The sequence below is a fragment of the Ochotona princeps genome, chromosome 6, assembly GCF_030435755.1.
Source record: "Ochotona princeps isolate mOchPri1 chromosome 6, mOchPri1.hap1, whole genome shotgun sequence".
Classification (NCBI taxonomy): domain Eukaryota; kingdom Metazoa; phylum Chordata; class Mammalia; order Lagomorpha; family Ochotonidae; genus Ochotona; species Ochotona princeps.
This window is the reverse complement of record NC_080837.1, coordinates 85,354,015-85,373,775: the sequence shown is the minus strand read 5'-3', so window position 1 is coordinate 85,373,775 and position 19,761 is coordinate 85,354,015. Positions and strand designations below refer to the sequence as shown.

The window sequence follows — 19,761 nt, the reverse complement described above, 5'->3', positions numbered from 1 at the left end:
CTGTTGCAGCTTTGGGGATTGAGTCAGTAGATGGAAGTGCTCTCTGGCCTCTCACCCTCTCTCTTCCCGACTCTCTCACTAACTCTCTAACTCTGTCTTTCAAATAAATAAATCTTAAAACAGTAAAGGAAAGAGCACCTGAGGGATAGTTTTACAGGTAGTAGGTTTTTGAGCTACTTTGCAGGTTGGAGAAGAAACCGGCTCAGTAGAGTTGAGGAACTAGCGTTATTATTATTGTTATTGTTGTTATTATTCCATAGGTTCCGTAGGCTCTGGGATTCACCCCACCACCACCATTGACTTCCCCTCTATTATCACGATGATTGTCTTTTGTGAGCATTTGTTAAGTCCACCATTCTGCTATTTAAGTGTATCCTGACAATGGCAGAGTCCAGCATCCCATTGCCAAGATCTATTTACCAGTTTCATTGGAGTCCATCTTTGATTTGGGAATAGACATGCACACTGTGCCCTCACGTCTGTGTATGATAGCTTTTTAAACTTGGGGAATGGCGTGGTGGAAGCTCTGCAGGGCTGTTTCAGAGGCCTGGAAGAAAGCAAGTGAAACTGGACGAGAGAGAGAGCAGTAAAGGCGTCATTCCGGGTAGAGGAGGTAAGCCTCTTGGGTGGGACCACATTATACAGAAACTCAGGGCCATTTGGAAACAGGGAATGACAGGGGAATTCTATAATCTGATGTAAACTTATAAAAGTTTGTTCTGGCATCTGTGTGAAGCTTGGGTTTGGAGGACATGGACTGCGGGGTGCGCTGGGGGTAGGAGGTTCAGGTAAGGACTGTGTGCTTTGCAACTTGAGCGGTGGCAGGGGAGGGCAGTGGAAGAATGACAAACTCTCCTGTGACTTACTTGTTCTGTGCTTATTCTGGAATTTGAAAGTGTTGAAACATTAAGTCACATTTCAACATAATGGAGTCCTTCTCTTCCTCTGCCATCCACACAGTGCTTTTCCCTTGTTGTAGCCATTGTCCCAGCAGAGAAAGCTCTGCTTGTATGTTGCTGAAAACCCCCAATCCTTGTGCTGGGGAAGCCTGGAGCTTCCATGGGAGGCAGCACCTGTTTGCTTTGAAGGCCCCTTTAGGGCTCCTGGCACCTCTGTAGAGGGATCAGGAAATACTGAAGAAAGGAGCAGGTACATTTGCAGGTGGCACTGTAATACCCACAGTGGCTGTTGAAGTGGACAGCTCCCTGGAGGGTTCTGGGCAAGGTCCGTTAAGAAAGTCTGCATGGGACCCAGGGGTTGAGTTGGCGCTTTTTAAGCAGATTTCTTTAATTTTTTTTAATTGGAAAGTCAGATATACAGAGAAGAGAACAGATAGAGGGGAAGATCTTCCATCTGATGATTTAATTCTGCAAGCAGCTGCAATGGCCGGAGCTGTGCTGATCTGAAGCCAGGAGCCCAGAGCCTCTTCCTGGTCTCCCACGTGGGTGCAGAGTCAAGGCTTCGGGCCATTCTCAACTGCTTTCCCAGACCACAAGCAGGGAGCTGGATGGGAAACAGGGCCAGTGGGATACAAACCGGCATCCATATGGGCTCCTGGTATACAAGGCGAGGACTTTAGCCACTAGGCTGCTGGGCTGGGCCCTTAAATGGTATTTTGAAATTTAATGAGAAGCAGACATACATGGACATGTGAGCCCATGCTACCAGGCAAGCCTGAATGACTCCTGTGGCTCTGTGTGGTGAGGTTGGGTGTGGGTATGCCTCTTAGAGTATCCACCTCCCATATCAGAGGCCATTTCAAGTGCTGGCTGCTTGCTCCTGATCCAGCTTCTTTGGAAGGTGCCTGGGCAGTTAGCAGGTGATGACTCGACTGCCTGGGCCCTCGTCACCTTTCCCCAAGGGGGAGTCCCTGATACATGCCCTTTGTTTGGCTTAGATCTGGCTGTTGCAGCCAAATGAGGAGTGAGACGGGAGATCCGTTTCCCCTGTAGTCCTCACTCTTTCTAATCTGTCAAATATTAAAAGAGAGGCTCTGGCATGTCTAAAGGATTGATAAATGCAGAGTTTACGAGGTTTAGAGTGAGATGACAGATTATAGAATTCATAAATGATCCAGTACAATGTGTTGTGATAATTAAGAGCAAGGTTTGTAAGCCAGAGGTTGAAATAAGGCGTGAAAGGGGCAATTCAGGAAGCAGAGTAAGGGAGGTCTTTGCTGCTCTCCACCTGCCTGGCTTTTCTCCCTTCTCTGAGCAGTGACATTCTGCCCTTGCCTTCTGACATCACCCTTTGCCCAAGCCCATGCCTTCTATGGAGAGGGTGGCTCGTGCTCCTGGATGAGTCAAGGGAAATGAGATGGAGATCCCTGGTCATGGCCTTGAAGGGCTCACTGGATCATTCTGCTGCAGTCTGGACCATCTGCACCCTCAGGATGTCCTGGGATGTAGTCTCCAAGCAGGCATTTGCAGCAAGAAGACACTGGTCGCGCCGTTCTGTCTCACATCCGAGTGCCTGGGTCTGGTATCCAGCTTGCTGCTGATGCTGACCCAGAAAGGCATTGGTGACGGTTCACTGGGGACACCAGGAATGAGTGCCTCTAAGCTTGGGCCCCTACTAGTGAGCACTTGGGGTAAGTCAGAGATAAGAGAGCTTGCTCGCTTGGTCACTTGCTCACTCTCTCATATAATTAAAGCTAAATAAAATAAGTTAATTTCCTTGTAGAAATTCTAAAATCTATGAATGTTTTTTCATGATACACACACACATTTCAGGAATTTTCTGACGATCACTTATAGGCACAGATTTTAGAAATGTTTGCATTAAAATCGACACATCTCAAAGTCTGACTTTTCCTTGAGTGTGTGCATATAAAATGTAGTTCTTGCTAACAAATTTGAGGCTGTGTCTCCCCTAAGAAAGAACAGTCCAATCCTGCTAATCAAACATATGCCTTTCTACACTTCTAGAGCTCACTCAAGATTTGCTTCTACTGTGATATCTTTCTGAATTGCATTGCTGTGAATTTGGTTTCCTCATCCACAGTGTGGCATGTGGAATTGATACGAGAGAGAGTCTGCTTGGAAGACCAAGGTTTCTTTCAGAGAGCGGGGTGGGGGCTGGAGGGGCTGACTTCCTGCTGGCCAACAGCCACCGTTGGAAGCCAGTGCTGGTCTCACTGCGACCACTCTGTCGGAGGAGAGTAGAGGTGTGTGTGTTGCTTGTGCCTGCGTCAGAGCACTCAGTGAAGGATGTAGCCTCCACATGGCTCAAAGCAGACAGGACACTGAAGAGGGGAAAAAGGGTGGAACACAACCAAAGAACTGAAACAGACCAGCTGGGTCTGCCTGTGTGTGTGGGTGTGGGTGGGAGCAGGTCTCTGTTGAAAAGGTGACTTTTGCCCAAAAGCAGAGGCACTGGGAAAGTCCTTGCATCCAAAGGCTTGGTGCTGTTGGTGTATCAGGCCTGCAGTGGGTGCCCAGGGAATGGCTGACCAGGGACAGAACATAAGCGAATCTAAAAGAGATGTGAGCACCTGAGCATGGAGCAGGGGAGCTAGATGTGATACTGGTGGGGCAAAGAGAACAGGTGTGATGGGGACGTCTGTGGGTCACTGTGCTTGCTTCTGCTCTCTGCACCAGTGGGACCCAGTTGGCCACCCGTTTATTCCAGAAGATCATGGTGACCTTAAACAGAAATACTCTTCGTTTCAGCATTCCACAAAATGCCCATATATCTGAGACTTTTTAGGAGAGAGAAACCAAGGCATGAAGCTGTGCGTGAATTACAAATTGTGTGTACGCCTTTGTTTTTGCTTCTCTCTGTTTATAATGTGATATTAATAAATGCAGCATTTTAATGAGCTTTGACTGAATTCTCTTCAGAGACATGGCGTGCTGAGCTCTGTGGAGATGTATAACTGCAACTCCCTGTTTATGGAGGAGAGCCTGCTGCTCATTAGCTGGGACAGCCAGGGGCTCGCTCGAGAGAGGAGCCGCTGCCAAGCCCACCTGTGCCTCCACAGGACTGGGCTGTGTCTGGCTGCTGCAGCAGCTCAGGGCTTTCATTACAGGAGTCAGATGACTTTCTCAGAGCACGTGCTGATGACATGTCACGTTGCTTGTCTGGGGATTCAGTGCTGACACCTACTAACAGTCTGACAAATGGTTAAGTAGCTGCATCAGCATGGGTGGGAGAGGCAGGCGCGGTGTACCTTAGCAGGAAGACAAGAACACACCCCTGAATGCTTGCACTTGCAGATGTGGCTCTTGGCAAGGTGGGAGCTTTCCCAGAGGCCTTTGTGCTGAATTGAGCGAGGTGATGCTGGACTAGAAATCTCATCTCCCAGGCCGCTGTGCATGGCACAGGGAGAGCGCTGCTTTCTGCACCCCGTATTCTCGGGGAGCAGAGGAGAAGCAGAGGATACATCAGGCTGCTTCTTGTACCTAAGGGTCTTGTACATAAGTTTTTGGCTTTTTGTTTATGGCTATTTCTTCAGTGTGGTTTTTTAGCTGAGATCCTGAGAGCTGTTTACTAGTATTTTAATAGATTCCTTCTTTGTGAAATCTTAAGAGCCATTTCCATTGTTGTAGAACATGGGCTCATTCACTTCTTTCAGGACTTGATCACTGTCTATAGCGACTGAAACAGCATTGGCTTCAAAACTTTGCCCAGGCCAGAAGATGGGGGTAGGTTAATCCTGAGCTTCACCCAGACACATGTTGTTCTCCTTTGGTGAAATACCATCCACTTTCAGGCTGCTGCATAGCCGGACTCTACTCCCAGGCAGTATTGAAAGGTCCCAGTCATAACTGGATCAGAAGCGGGCTCAATGACCTGAAGAGTGGCCACAAGGTCAAGAGGTTTGAGCACTCTGCCATAGAACTTGGCCAGGGACTCAGTGGCTGTTTGTTGGAACAGCGTCTGTTTCATGCCCTCCATGAATTTAGCATTCATTACTTTGCAAAAATGCAGGTGTGCCACCAGGCAGGCTGTGTGTTCATGTCATACGGACATGATGGAGTCATTCATTCTCTCCCTGACAGTTCCCATTCTAGGTGTGTCTGCCAAGCCTGGTGACCAGGAAGAAGATGTGTGCTTGCAAACTCTTGGATCCTTTTGGATATGGGCCTTATCCATTTAATTTTTTCACCTTTTTGTTGTTATTTGGAGGCCATAAGGGACACATGGTGTAAAAAGAAGAGGTGAGGTTTGGGCCCGGAGGCATGGCCTAGTGGCTGAAGTCCTCGCCTTGAACGCGCCGGGATCCCATATGGGCGCCGGTTCTAATCCCGGCAGCTCCACTTCCCATCCAGCTCCCTGCTGCGTGTGGCCTGGGAAGGCAGTGGAGGACGGCCCAAAGCTTTGGGACCCTGCACCCGCGTGGGAGACCAGGAAGAGGTTCCTGGTTCCCAGCATCGGATCTGCGCGCACCGGCCCGTTGCACTCACTTGGGGAGTGAAACATCGGATGGAAGATCTTCCTCTCTGTCTCTCCTCCTCTCTGTATATCCGGCTTTCCAATAATAATAAATCTTTAAAAAAAAAAGCAGAGGTGACGTGGATAAAAGAACGAGCTAAGTAAGTGAGTGACTGACAGAACCTTCCTGAGTGAAGCGCTGTGCAGCTCGTGTTTTTGTTCACAATGCTCTGTGTCCACAGGATCACGCACGCTTGTCACCATTCATTCTGCAGAGTTCACTTGACTCTTAAAGGCTGTTTTATACACTTTTCCTGACTTCTTCTCATAGCCACGTGGAGACTTCGAAGTTTTCCCAGTGGGAGAAGAGTGATTGTCCACCTTGACTTAGAGAGCTGGGCTTCATCTGTAAATAAAACGAAGAAGCTGACTCTCCCACTTGGCAAGTGGATGCCCAACATGGATGGTGCCTTCCAAAGTGGTATCTTTGTTATGCATCAGGTTGCACCTGTTGAGTCTGCAGAGGCACTAGGACTGGCAGGCTCTGGCCACTCCTGTTCCCAGCCAGGGCTCCACAGAGTACACGGGGAGTTAAGTCCCACTTCTCCACTTGCAGCCAGCACCATGTCATTGCTACAGAAGTGCACAACTTTTGTTCAGTTTGCCTTTGTTCCTTTGTGAGATTCACTGGCATTTCACTCACATCTATGTTCTCTTTCCAGGAAAGAGCGACCCTTTCTGCTTGCTGGAGTTAGGCAACGACCGGCTTCAGACACACACCGTTTACAAAAACCTCAACCCCGAGTGGAACAAAGTTTTCACGTTGTAAGTACGGTAGCCCCAGCCTACGGAGGAGCAGTTCTGAGTCCGAGAGCAATTACACCTGACAAGTGTGGGGCAGCCTGGGCCTCTGGAGTGGATCTCTCTGTCTGTGTTTATGTGCCAAGAGTGCATTTTATTGTCTTTTTCCCTCCTGAAAACCTTTTATCTGTTCCTTTTATAGAGTAGTGTTAATAATAGAGAAAGTCACTGGAGCTGCAAGGGAGTCTGGCAGGAGGCTTTTGTAAAATGGAACTCACAGAGACTAAATTAATGTGTGTGACCATCTATTTAGACTCCTTCACTCCTGGGTTAAAGTGTGTCACAGCGGGAGGCCTGCCTTAGATTTAGGGAGCTTAGAAGTGGTAATACTGTTTTAACACCCACAAGCTTGCATTCTGCCAAGGTTTTTGGAAAAATCTGATTACCTGTGGAATCCTGTATGACACCCAAAAGTTCATTGTCTTGTAGTGCATTTGGGTCGCTCAACATGTCCTCAATGCTCTGCCTAGTTTAGGAAACTCGGAGTTAGGAGGCTGGCCGTATGTTTGTCTCCTAATTTGCTTTAGAGTTCAAAGCACCTGACCATGGTAGGAAGTCCCTTCATGGCTTTGGTTGGGATGGTGCCCTCCCCCACCTGCCACTGGCTCCTGCAAAGCAGAATAGATGTTATCTGCACTTACACATGGAACTGATGGATACAGGGCACCTTCCAAAGCTCTGAGAGGAACAGCTTCCCTGTGCTAAACAGCTGTGCCAGCCAGCACATGTGAGACTCTCTCATTCTAATCAATATTAGAAGTTTCTAAGCATGCATGGGAATTTTAGTATTTTCAGTTTCAAAAAGTAAAGACTTTGAGGCATTTCAACAAGTTGTGAATTTTTACCTCTTCTCATTTTTAGAGGTAATTCTTTATCAAGCTACAGAAAGCAATGTTTTTTCCTTTACGTCTCTCACTTGGAAATGACTTTGAGATCACTGCATTTCCATCTTGCTCTTTGCCCTATTTTCTGTCTTGATTCTGTTTCTTTAACAGTTCTACTCTGGAGCATGTGTATTTACGGAAAATGTCAGCATGAAAAAGTTGACTTTTTTGTCTGTGGGTGTCTGAATTGTGTGTGATGGAAGGTTTGGGAATACAGTCAGTTTGATTTAATTTTTAGGGTTTAATTAAATGGTAGTTTTATACTCCAAGGACATACAGACTTAATTAGTGAAACAGTGTTTTCAGACTTTCATGGAACAGACTTCACTTGTGTGTTTTTGTGTGTGATCCATGGTGTTTCTTATTTCAGTCCCATTAAAGATATCCATGATGTTTTGGAAGTGACAGTGCTGGATGAAGACGGAGATAAACCCCCGGACTTTCTTGGAAAAGTTGCCATTCCCTTGCTATCTGTAAGTTTCCTTGGTTAATAAACAATCTGTGAGTCACATTTCATGGTTAAGGAGTCTCTATGCTCTGTGGTCGCTGCATCCTTTATTAGTCTGGAGGGAAGAACTTCCTGGCAATAGTAGGAAATTACTGTTTTGTTTTTCATTTATTTTTTATTCTGTGTTTTCCATGGTTTCTGATTAAAATAGCATGATGGTCTTTCTGTATCATTCCTAAATTATTCAGATAGCCAAACCACAACACCTTCAGCCTTCCACCCTGAAGAAGGGTGTTTTTGACTTGTTTCAAGGATTAGAGGTGTGTGCCTGGAAAAGACGTGTGTTCCTGTGTACCTCCTGGCTGTACATTTCTTCCAGGGATAGTTGCCAGCAACTGCATGTTTTCTCAGTTCTGCTAAAGACTGTCATCACCCCAGTACTGTTTGTCTTTTCTGTAGCATTCCTCGCTTCCTGTCTCCAAAAGTGCTTTGTCGAACAAAGTAGAGAGAGAGCCTTGGCTGGGGAAGGAAGAGTAGTTTTTCTATCTACGGGCCAGGGTCAGCTCAGACACAGAGCCGGATGAGATGCTATTTGTGGAATTCAGAGGAGAAGCCTCTAAGGGTATCTTGTGTCGGCAGTGGAGCAGAGCTGGGGAGCAAATTAATTGGACGTTAATGTGTTTATCAATTGGACTGTTGGCAAAGGCGGCCACTAGGTTTATACCCAGCTACTAACACAATTTGTTGTAGAGTCCTTATGGTTTTATTAGCTGGTATGACTTTATTTCTTCCTAAAGACTTCTTTTTCCAGGGCTGTTTTTATGTGTTTGTGGATGGAGCACTCTGTAATTTAAGCAGGAGATTAGTCTAGCTTATAGGATGTGTACAGAGAGGGGAACGCCATGCCTCTTAATATCTCTTCTTCTCTGTTTGATCGCTTGGTTAATTTCTCCCCAAGTTCTCATATCCCTGATGTAACTTGAAGAGCCTGCTTGGAGCATCTGCTGCCTGCTGCAGCCGGCTCTTGCCAAATGCTCAGAGCCAGCGGTGGCAGGCGGCGCATCATGCAGTGAGGAGGTGGTAATTTGGGAGTTCTCCCTCCCATTTTATTACAACTCTGTCAGTTATTCCTGTAAGAATACATGTAACAAGAGTGTGGGCCACACTCTCCGAGACGGCCAGTGGGACAGATGCCAGGGGCTCCCTTTCAAAATCAGCTTCCCCTTTCTCTTTTTCCTCCTTCATCTGGAGTCTTTCTGCTCATATTTCTATATACATTGTTGCTAATCTAGTTTATTCCAGCTGCTGGCCTTTACTTGACTTTTCTGAGCATCTCTCTGTGTATGATCTTCTGTAAGAGCAAGAGTTGACACTCAGAGATGGCTTCAGATTTGGCCACAAGTCCCCCAAGGAGGTGGGAATCATACGCACTGGAGAGCCGTTGCCCTGCACCAATGTGTCTTACAAAATCATGGTCCTCGAAGTACAAGGTAGGCTGTTTTGTGGAAATCCTAGTTGAGTGCAAGCAGTCCCCACCCAACTTTTCTCAGGCTGGTAATGAGCTTCCCAGGATCTCAAACATTGTTTTGACACTTGCTTCTTTGTCAAATGTCCCCCTGATGCCTGATTCTCCTGGGGGTTGCTGTTCTTACATGACTACAAGGAAATTCTCTCCTCACTCAGTGTGTGTGTTATGTCTGTAGAAAACAATACAGAAGCATAATAAAGCAAAGCAACGCAGCATATATGTCCTTGAAGAGTCAGTCCAAGGAAGGAGAGCTAAGAGTGGGTGTTGTGTGGAAGGGGCGCTCTTCTGTATGTTTGGCAGCCAGTGAGCTGTGTGGGTAACTTTGTAATCTTCTTGCAGGGGACTTTCATGTTCCCATTCTCGGAGGCAGGACCTTGACATTCAGATTCCAGAGATATTGCTGGGTGGCCAAGGTGGGTGAGCCAGATGGAGAGTATCAGGGTGCAGGACAAGAAGGGGCCCAGGGATAAAGCATGGCAGGAGAGGACCTTGGCAGAACTTGAAATGAAGGCAGTTTGGAAGACTGGCTCTGTTCTTAAAGGGTCCCAGTGGTCGCTGAGGAGCTCCAGGAGGCTGCAAGTCAGAGAGTGCTGATTTGCTTCCCTGTTCTGTTTGTTTCTAACACATGAGACGACTGTGCTTCATCCAGAAATTATCCCTAAAATGAAAGCTCTCTACTTGCCAAAGCAGCGTGTCCTGGGCTGCATTTCCCTTTAGGGACACTGGAGCCTGCAAATGGTTTGAGTAAGTTGCTTCAGCTCCTACTATTGACTGCAGCTGCCAAATTCTGATTCATTTCTGAATTAATCTGAACAATGTATTGGCAGACTGATTGGATCCTTCAGTGATCTGTGTGGTAGTTACTGGTGTTGGGTGCCAGTAACTCTCTAAATGAAAAGACACCCCACATGACATGGATATACAAGTGTTTTTAAGTGTTTCTATGACAGATTCACACATCTTATATGCACTAGCTCACTCACTCACTGCCCACAGCGACCCCCAGCTGGAGCTGCAGTATGGCGTTAGTAGTACAATTCAGGGCTCCCGTATGGGTGACAAGGATGTAACTGTCTGAGTCCTTCTCCATGACTCCCAGAGTGGACATTGTCAGAGAGCCTGAGGCAGGTATTGAACCCAGGCATTCAGATGCAGAATGTGGGCATTTTCATCACTAGCAAAACCCTTGCCCCAAGACCTGCATTTTGAAACAATGGTTCTCTTGAGGAAGTCAAACCAACATGGACAGTTAAATCTGCTTGCCTTGTACTGTTGTGGATTCCCTCTCTCCCATATTCTCTGGATTTCTGCTGCAGCCAGAGTAGCACTGGCTAACTAACTTAATTGGACAAATTTTCTGTAATTGCTTGCACCTAGTAAATATCAATAAGTATCAGTTTGCCCAAATATCACCTCTGTTGGGTTTGTGCATTGCTGTGGACTCGCACAATCTTACTGTTTTAGGTTAGTGTTGAAATTTGATCATTAAGATATTTAACTTTTCATTTAAACTAATGGAAATCGAGTATAGTCTACCAAGATGTCTTATTTTTTTTTCCAGAAAACAGAATAGATTTGGTCAGGGAATCCTGTGTGGTCACCTTGCAGTGAAGGCAGGACAGTGGGGAGGGAGGGAGTAACTGGCAGAATATTTTCCAGAGCACACAGCACATTTCCTCTCCCCCTAAGGTTCATAGCAGGAGGAAGTACAAGACTGACCATCTCACATGTGGTGGTAGAGGAGAAATAGGTTCAACTTTTCTATTAAATGGAAATGCCTCTTATTTCTGCTTCTTTGAGTAATTGAAGCCTGGTGGGGCATGAATGAATGGATAGTGGAGCAGCATACAGACCTACAGTGAGTCAATAAAATGTTGCAGAAGGTTCTTGTGGGAGTAAAATAAAAGATTCAGCTATTAATAAGATTATGCAAGTATGAAGCTATGCAATACTTTCCTGAAAAACAAACGTATGTGACGACATAAGGAAAGTTACGAATCTCAAATCACAAAGTGATTGTATTTAATCCGTATTCACATAATAAAATGCCAGAAGCAAACTAAGGCTTTAATGTGGAGATCCTTGCAGTTCCTGTCTCCAGGAAATGTTGCCAGCAGGGAAGTCTCTGTGAGCTTAGCCATGGCTACTGAATTTCTGGGCATGAGATTCTATAATGATCATTTTTAGCAAATTGTGTATTGGTGATTTCTAGGCATGCTACTGTGATCCTGAATGCGTAAGAACGGTCTAAGGTGTGAGCGCGTGTACATTCACATAAAAAAAGAGAATATCCTGTTCAAGTGTTCAGTTACCGCGCTCAAATATTGATCATGGTGAGGGCCCAAAAGGTGTGAGGAAACCCCGAAATACAGGAATTTTAGTGGTAAGAATACTATGAAAACTGACATTTGATCTACAGAACTGCTTGATGGAAAACAGTCGCAGATAACTAATACGGGTTTCAAAGCTGTAGTCATAGACACCTGGAAGATTGAGCGTTGGATGCTCTCTGTGAAAATGATGGAGAAAAGCCAAGACCAGGACTGGGGACATTCTTGCCTACCTGGGGTGGCTTCTATCATTTAAGTAGAAAATCAACATGTCAACAAAAGGATCTAAAGTCAGGGAATTATAAAGGCATCAATGGTAATAAAAACAGCAGCAGAATAGGGCAGGGAGGGGTGACCAGTGGCTGTGACCCATCTAAGTGGGTCCTCACCCCCGAAGTGCAGTGGGACAGCATTTACAGAGCTGGATGATCTAGTAAGAACGAAGAAATGGTGAGCAAGAGAGATGGAGGGCAGCTGTGAGGAGCAGCCCTGCCTGCCCTGCCCTGCCTGCCCTGCCCTGCCCTGCCCCACCCTGCCCCGTCACGCCACGCCCTGCCCTGCCCTGCCCTGCCCTGCCCCGCCCCACCACACCCTGCCCTGCACAGCCCCTCCCCGCCATGCCCCGCTAAGCCCTGCCCTGCCCTGTCCCGCCCTGCCCTGCCATGCCACGCCCCGCCCCACCCTGCCCTGTCCCGCCCTGCCCTGCTCCGCCCCGCCCTGCGGGATCCAGAGACAAGGGCAGTGACAGGGCTTTGGATGCACCCGAGGGGACCTGAGTGCTATGCGTTCCATACAGACCATGTGTGAGAGCTCTTCGTCTCATCAGAAAGGTATGACTAAAAGTAGGATTCGCATGTCAGGTACTAAATCGTTAGTTCAACAAGAATCATGGGAAGACAGAGAAAGTTCTTAAAGTATTCTTCCTGCTACTCCCCTTCCCCCAAAATAAAATAACAGACCCAAATCAACATAGTAACACGTTTTATTTCTCAAGCCTTCAACAGCCAATTTTTACACTATTTAAATGGGGAGCATACAGAAGGGAAATGTATGAATGTATTACCTGAGATTAGGTTAATACATGTTAAAGTATATTATCCTAAATTAGGACAAAAGAGTTACTGGTATGAAAATATTTGCGGCCTGTAAATAAATCGATAACATCACTAGTATGTAAGTGTTCTAATCCATTTGAAAAGCCGGTAAACCTGAAGGAAAAGCTGACCAAGAGCAGGAATCCTGACAGTGAGTCGGTGTGCTCCTGGCTCCTGCGGTGTTTGCTGGCCGAGGTGGAGTGAAGGCAGCTGACCATTGGCCTCTGACCCCTGGGCTGGCACCGTGGCTTCTCCCCTGCAGTGGCTCTGTGGGTTTTGACAAGTTCTTTAATCTTTCTGTCATGTTTCTTTGGTGAAAAAATGAAGGTGGTGGTTGCGTTGCAGGTATGTGATGAGAAGTGAGGAAGTGTGAGCTGGGGCTGGAGTCCAGCCCACGGTGAGCAGTGCATGAAGACAGCGCCTCACCTGCTCCGCTTTAGTAAATCGTTTCAGCAAACTCATTTTCTGTGATTAGGTGAATAATACGGTAAACACTTCTTGTTAAGTGTAGAGATAAGGCAGACACATAGTATTGCGGGGTGAGTGTGTTAGTATAAGCCTTGTAGAAATCATTTTGATAAAAGTGGATTAAACTTTAATAAACAGGTGTCTTTGAGCGTTTAGAGTCCAGGTATCTGTTTGGCACAGTGCCTGGGGTTCAGAAGGATACAGTGATAGCTGTGGGCACACAGATGTTAAATGCCAGACATGGGAATTGACTTGAAGTATGCCTGGTTTCACAGTGTGACCATGGTTTATTGTTAATAAACATATGGGAAAAAGGCTCATTCTCTCTCCATTTAATGAGGTACGTATTACAGTAGCCTATGAATTTTCTTCCTGTGAAATTTATGTCTGTTAAAAGAAAATGCCTGTGGTTGCTCAAGTTCAGGAAAATGGGCTTATTTGCAGAAACTGGTATCTAGATGAATATATTTTAGGGAAGCAAATGGATTGTAGTTGCTGACACTGTATAAAAGGTGTGTCCTGTGACTCAGCAATTCTACCTCTAGGAATTCACCTATGAGGCTATACCGTGAGTGCGCAGACATCTGTTTGGTTGTTAAAACGGAAAACATCCTTAATGAAGTACAGCAGACGATTGGTTAATTACATACTATTCATGAGGTGGAGCTGCACTCGATATTGGTGAATTGATGATCACCTAGGGGAATGTCGTGTTTCGATTTTCAGTGTTACGACAAGTGTCTCAAAAGAATATAAATAAGGACTGGAGACAGACATGTACATGCGACTGCTAAGCACCTGTCATGGCCACTGCCCTTGCTGGCCATTTCACAGCATCCTCTAAGTTTTGTGCTGAGTTTATTTACCTTTGTTGGAGGAAACTGGAAAACCTAGAAGATGGGCAACTAATCCAAACTTACCCCAGCAGTCTGAGACAGAGCCCGAACCTGGACTCAGTTCACCTGCATTTAGAATCCCAAGTAGACCCACTGAAATTTTCTCATACATTGTTATTATTAAAATGGCAGCTAGCTACCTATGAATTGAAGTGTCATTAAAGCTCTTGGGGCAGGCTTTGGCTTAGGCGAGTCAGACATCAACAGCCCCATCACGTCTGTGACTGCTCAGGTTCCAATCTTGGCTCTGTGTCTGCTTGCGCGTCCTGCTGAGGTGGAATCAGAGCAGACGGTGATGACTCAAATCCTCGGGGTCTTGGTATCGTTGTAGGAGGCTCATCCTGAGCTCTGGGCTCCTGGCTTTGTACTGGCTCATCTTTGGCTGCTGTCGGCATTTGGGGAGGGAACCGCTGGTTGGGAGATTCTTTCTCTCTGACTTTCAGAAAATGATAATTTTAAGAATGAAATTAATGTGCATGAATATTAACTGATTTTTTTTTTATAAATTAGAGTCACATTCAACTGTAGAAAAAGTTCATGTGCACATTTTACGGAGAGAAACTAAAATTGCAGAGTACACCAACGTTGTGCTGTTACAACATTCAAATGTGGCGTTTGCTTCTGCTGTGGACGGCTTGTCTGCCGTGGCGGAGTGTGGTCTAGGTAGAGGAGGTTGAGGGCTCTGCTGTGCTTCTTTACGCGGCCAGCCGTGAGCTAGTGGACAGCTTCATCTGTTGTGCTGTTTGTTCAATGCATCAAGATTTTGGAACGAGGCCTGATTGAGAGGGCATGGGGCTGCAGAGATGGGGTGGAGAGGGTAAGAACATGAATTGGTGTCAGGTAAGGTATAGAACAATGTAGTTTTACAAACACATATTTTCCGTTTTCTAACTTGAAGACTGGCACCGTCAACAGGAATCTAGTCTCAATTTAGTTCATAAATGTGTACTTTCCTTCCTCAGGGATTTATTCCTCCTCATGGATTCTGATGAACTTTACTGTTGAATTAGTTGTTTGCTCATGGCATCGCAGATTTATGTGCTGAAGTATGATACCAGTCCTTGTTTCTGAAAGTTCCAAATGAGCACTGTTTCCAGTTGCTACATACCAGCCCCAGCTGTAGTGAAAAGGTAGAAGAATTTTCTAACACAATGAATGTAGCTCACTTTGCAAGATAGTTTTGTGTGTACTGAGCTTGAAACTTATTTAAGCAGATTTAGTATTCTTTCATATGAAAAGAGGGTTGAATGAGGTAAGGACAATTGTGGGTCAGATTAAAAATTTAAAACCAGATATCTTCTCAGTAACTTTTCCCTTGGCTCCCAAATCCCGAATCTGTAGTCGGAGACAGGCTTCCTGTTCTGTTCCATGGGATGGCTAACTCGGCCAGGAATTTATTGTCATCACGGTCTTCATAAAAGCTTTATGATGAATTGTTTGTGACAGTCTAAAGCACATGACAGTGTTTGCTTTCCTGGCTTATGGAAGTGTGTATTACTAATTAGGTTGAATGTACATTGCAGCTCTGTTGAGATACTCTCATCCTATCGGTGCCCAATACCCAGCACCGTGCCCATGAAAAGGCAGGAACACAAAGATGTAACATGTCAATGGGAGGAGTTTATCTTGCAAAGCTAAAGCCAGCGTGCCCCTTAGATGTGAATGAAACAGAGTCTCCCACATGTCATTAGGGGCAGACTTTCCCATTGAACTTAGCAGCTTTCTTTGTGGTAAGTTTTGTCAGATGTTTCTGGAAGCAGATAGACTAAAACAGTGGAGTCAATAAAATGTTCAATTCTGTTGAATTCTTGATAAATTATAGTTCATGCACATTTGAAATTTCATAAGCCATATTAAATTTCAGATCTATAAATTAATGAAAGCAAAATTACAAAATAATATTGACACATAAAAAATAGAAGTTGCAAAAATACATATAGTTCATCACTTGGGAAAAAAGTTAAATATTATGTCAAGATTATATTTATGAATACAAATTGTCAAAAAAAAGTTTATGAAGAGTATAAGCCAGATTTTTGTCTAATTGCTGTCCGGAGGAAGGGATTCTGACGTGTGTGAAAGTTCAAAGGGATTTTTTTTCTAGCTTCAACCTTTTTACAACTTTTAGAGTTTAATTCCTATGTTTTATGATACATGTATAGCTTTCATCATGTCTCGTGCTTTGATGCCTGCTTTAGTGCTTCTAGGTGGGTTCAGGGTTTTGCTGACACAATGCTAGGGACATTGAGTAACAGGAAACTGTCATTTACTAAACAAAAGAATAATAATAATAAAAACCCTTCTTTTGCTATAACATATTGTTATGCTGATACTTCTTGTTCTTCTCCTGCCCTTTCCTGGCACTTGAGAAATCATGGAAATTTTAAGATAATAGCACAGTGACTGTGTGGGCTCAAGCAAAAGTTAAATTGGACCCAAGTCAACTTGGCAAGTGGTCATGCTGTTTCTGTATTTATTTCTTTCAACTTTAACACCCACAGTTTATGAAGTGGGGCTGTGTATCAAAGCGGACGCTCAGAATCCTGTTTGGACACCCTTTAGGAAGGAAGCAGGGTCTTTATAGGACCCCTCCCCCAGCCACTGGCCAGGAAAGCCGTCTTTCAGCAGACAGCCCATTCAGTGAGGAGAGGTGGGGTGACTGGGGAAGGAAGAGGGCCTCTCCCTTGTAATGTGGAATTGCTGTTTCCCCCATGACTTATTCAACTCATTTCCACCCCTGTTTGTGGCTGGTGGAGACAGTCATAGTGGGTGAAAAGATGGCTCAGATGCTGTGCCCTCAGACTTCCTACGTTGTTTAAACTTTGACTGTTACAGTCCCAGCCAGAGCTTTCAGTAACTCTGGGTTTTTAGAGCTAATGGTATGCTTCTTAAGGGCCAGCAGTTTAATCAATACAAATACTTCTGTGAATAATGAAAGCATGGCTGCTAGGGAGTCTGCAGAGAAATGATTCAACCAAGCTAGCTGGTATGCATTTCCTAGCCGGGGAGTTGCCAGAATGATGCTTGAGGTGTTTTCATGGACACCTCACATGTGGGGGTGCACTGGCAGGCATGTTTGAGCAGCTGTGGTGACACGCTGGCCTGAGGAGTGTGCTGAGCCATCTTGTTTATTCTGAGGATCAGTCACTGATCTCTGCATTTTGATTTTTTTTTTTTTAAGTCTCAGTGTTAGGCTGGCTTACTATTTTGCATTGTTTGCTGGCTAATAAAAACTGTAACCACTTGGTTAATACTGGTTTTCCTATTCATTTCTTTAACATGTTTTAATTTTATAGAAAAGTTGCAAAGAGGATTTAGGAAGTTCCCATAAGTCCCTCACCCGGTCCTCCCAGATGTCATCTTCCCACATTACCAGGATGCACTTGTCAAAATTGAGAACAAACAACCCTCGCACCTTTCTATGAACTAAACTGGGTTGTTTATCTGCATGATACCCATTTTTGCACTAAAGTCATTTTTTTTTCCAGGATCCAATCCAGGGTACCACATTGCATTCAATCATCTTATCTCCTTAGTGTCCTGATTTATGACAGTCCCCCAGTCTTTCCTTTTCCCATGACCTTGACAATTGAGGAATACTGGGCCAGGAATTTTTTTGAATATTCATCATTTTGGAGTCAATGAAAATGTGTAACCCCAGGATTTCTGAGGCAAAGGCCGTGCTGTAGTCTATTCACGGCTTGCATGAAAGGTTTCCTCTCCGCAGACCAGTTTCTACCTGGGCCTTCTTCCCGTATCTTCCTATTACCAAAGTTAATTTGTAATGATGTAACTCCTGGAGATTTGTTTCATCTGTAATCCTATGTTCTCAACTTTGCTGCAGTTCATTTTGACTATTCAGTTTCAATCATGCAGAAAGTTTACACCGATGCCTATTTTATATTTTGTTTGTGACAGATTAGAGACGGACAGTCAAATTGTTATGTGCTGAAGAACAAAGATTTAGAGCAAGCTTTCAAGGGAGTTATTTACCTAGAGTTGGACCTGATATACAATCCGGTAAGTTCAAGAGGTTCAGACCTCCCAGATCTTTGTAAGTACAATAAAAGTTGACTAGCCATGAAAGACTCAAATCAGGGTACAATGTTTCAGATCTTTGCAGTCAGAGAGGAGGAGGAGCTGTTCTGAATCTCCGGAGTAACATTGATTCTGTGCGTCCCAGTTCCAAAGGGTGTTAATCCTGGGAGCTGCAAGAAATGGCTGTGCTCTATTTTAAATGTCAAGGAAAAAGATGAAAATAAGGGGGGCATAATCTTCATTTAATCTATACATTGAAAATTACACTAATATCTAGATAGTAGCTGGATAGCCTGTAGATCTAAGTCTGTGTAATATATGACCTGTAGATCATCTGCATTGTGACTCAGGTAACAATGTGTGTCGTTGCTATTGTGTTCCTGCTTTCTGACAATGTTGGGCAGGCATTGTGTGCCAGTGTGTTGTACCTTCCTTGTCTTCGCATTTCCTTCCTTCCTGGAAGTCGAATGTGCAGGCCCACCATGTGTCAAGCTCTCTGCTGGTACGCACTCATCTCCAAGATCTGACTAGGGTAAAGGAGGAGCAGAGGGGTGAATACAAAGTATTTCAGTTAAGTAAGTTTTCAATGATCCACCTCATCTGGAGGGATAGTATTTGTACCATGCTGTGCTGAGCAACTGCCCATTTCCCTCCAAGCTTGCTCATTCTCTGTCAAACTGCTACTGTGGCTCATGTCCTTCCTTACCCAGCTCATTGGAAAGAAATAAGATTCTCTGTGGAACGGGGTTTTTATAGCCTCGACACTGATACCCACCTGCTGCTACAGGGGAGTCAGACAGAGGTGGGAGAGTTGGTGAGCTTGATCTGTGGAGTGGTTCCCAGGCCTCTGCGAACCAGCACGCACACCACGGTGCTGCCCCAAGCCCAGTCTGTTCTGCCAGGGACTCTCCTTGGCAGTGATCCGCCATCTCTCTGGGAGCAGGTTCAGTTTGCACTTTGCCACTCAGGTGAGAGTGAGGCAGAGTGAAGCCCACGCACATCCCGCCCAGTAACCGCCGTGTCTCTCTAGGTGAAAGCAGGTCTCAGGACCTTCACCCCCAAAGAGAAGCGCTTTCTGGAAGACAGCCGCAAGCTGTCCAAAAAGGTAGGTAGAGCCACACGTTGGCTTGTGACTCAGCACAGAGCACTTTCAGTCCTTGCTTCTTCTCTCCCTCCTTCCCTCGGCTTCTCCATCCTTCCTCTCCCCGTCTCGGTTTCTTCTTCCCTGTCACTCTGCTCTCCTAAACCTAAGGACTTCAGCCATCCCCAGTTACAAGGGGAAGACTGAAAACTGTCAACCTTGGGAAGCAGAAGCAGGTGGCTTCCAGTGTCCCGATCCTGTCCTGAGCAGCAAGGGCCCCTCAGCTTCCTGCAGGGTTTCATGCCTGATTCTCCTTCAGTAGTAGCTGGTGCAGCCCTGGTCTTGGAAGGTGCAGGGAGGATTCTGCCCGCTAAGCTCTGCCCTCTCACAGGGTCCACCCACGGCAGGGCCTACCATCCGAATGGTGGCATTTCAGCCCATGAGGAACTTGGGCTGCTCTTTCTGCCATCCCCCAAGTTCCCTCTTCACCAGGACGTGCAGAGCAGGCTCAGAGGGGAAGCCACACCTTATGTCAGTGATCTTTCCGTGCAGGGCCCTCCCCATCCTCTGTAGACACGGTTCAGGCTCTCACTCTGTCTTGCTTTAGTGGGTGACAGAGAACACAGTGTCCCCTTTTCAACACCTTTATTGCTTCCCCCGCTTCCTTCGGTGTGAGCAGCTGTGGATTACATAAAGCAGTTAAATATGAAGTGACTGTGCTGTCCTTTTGTTTCCCGTGAACTGCTGGGCACACGTG

General features: G+C 45.6%; 1 protein-coding gene across 2 annotated transcripts in view; it reads left to right on the top strand.

Annotated features, from left to right (window-relative positions):
• MCTP2 (multiple C2 and transmembrane domain containing 2) overlaps nucleotides 1-19,761 on the top strand; it is a 192,783-nt gene that overhangs the window by 109,623 nt on the left and 63,399 nt on the right. For both annotated transcript variants that reach the window (XM_004593169.3, XM_058666591.1), the window contains 4 exons: nucleotides 6,099-6,201; nucleotides 7,492-7,594; nucleotides 17,804-17,905; nucleotides 18,954-19,028. In XM_004593169.3, the coding sequence (XP_004593226.2) occupies nucleotides 6,099-6,201; nucleotides 7,492-7,594; nucleotides 17,804-17,905; nucleotides 18,954-19,028 (383 nt within the window). The remainder of the gene's footprint in view (nucleotides 1-6,098; nucleotides 6,202-7,491; nucleotides 7,595-17,803; nucleotides 17,906-18,953; nucleotides 19,029-19,761) is intronic.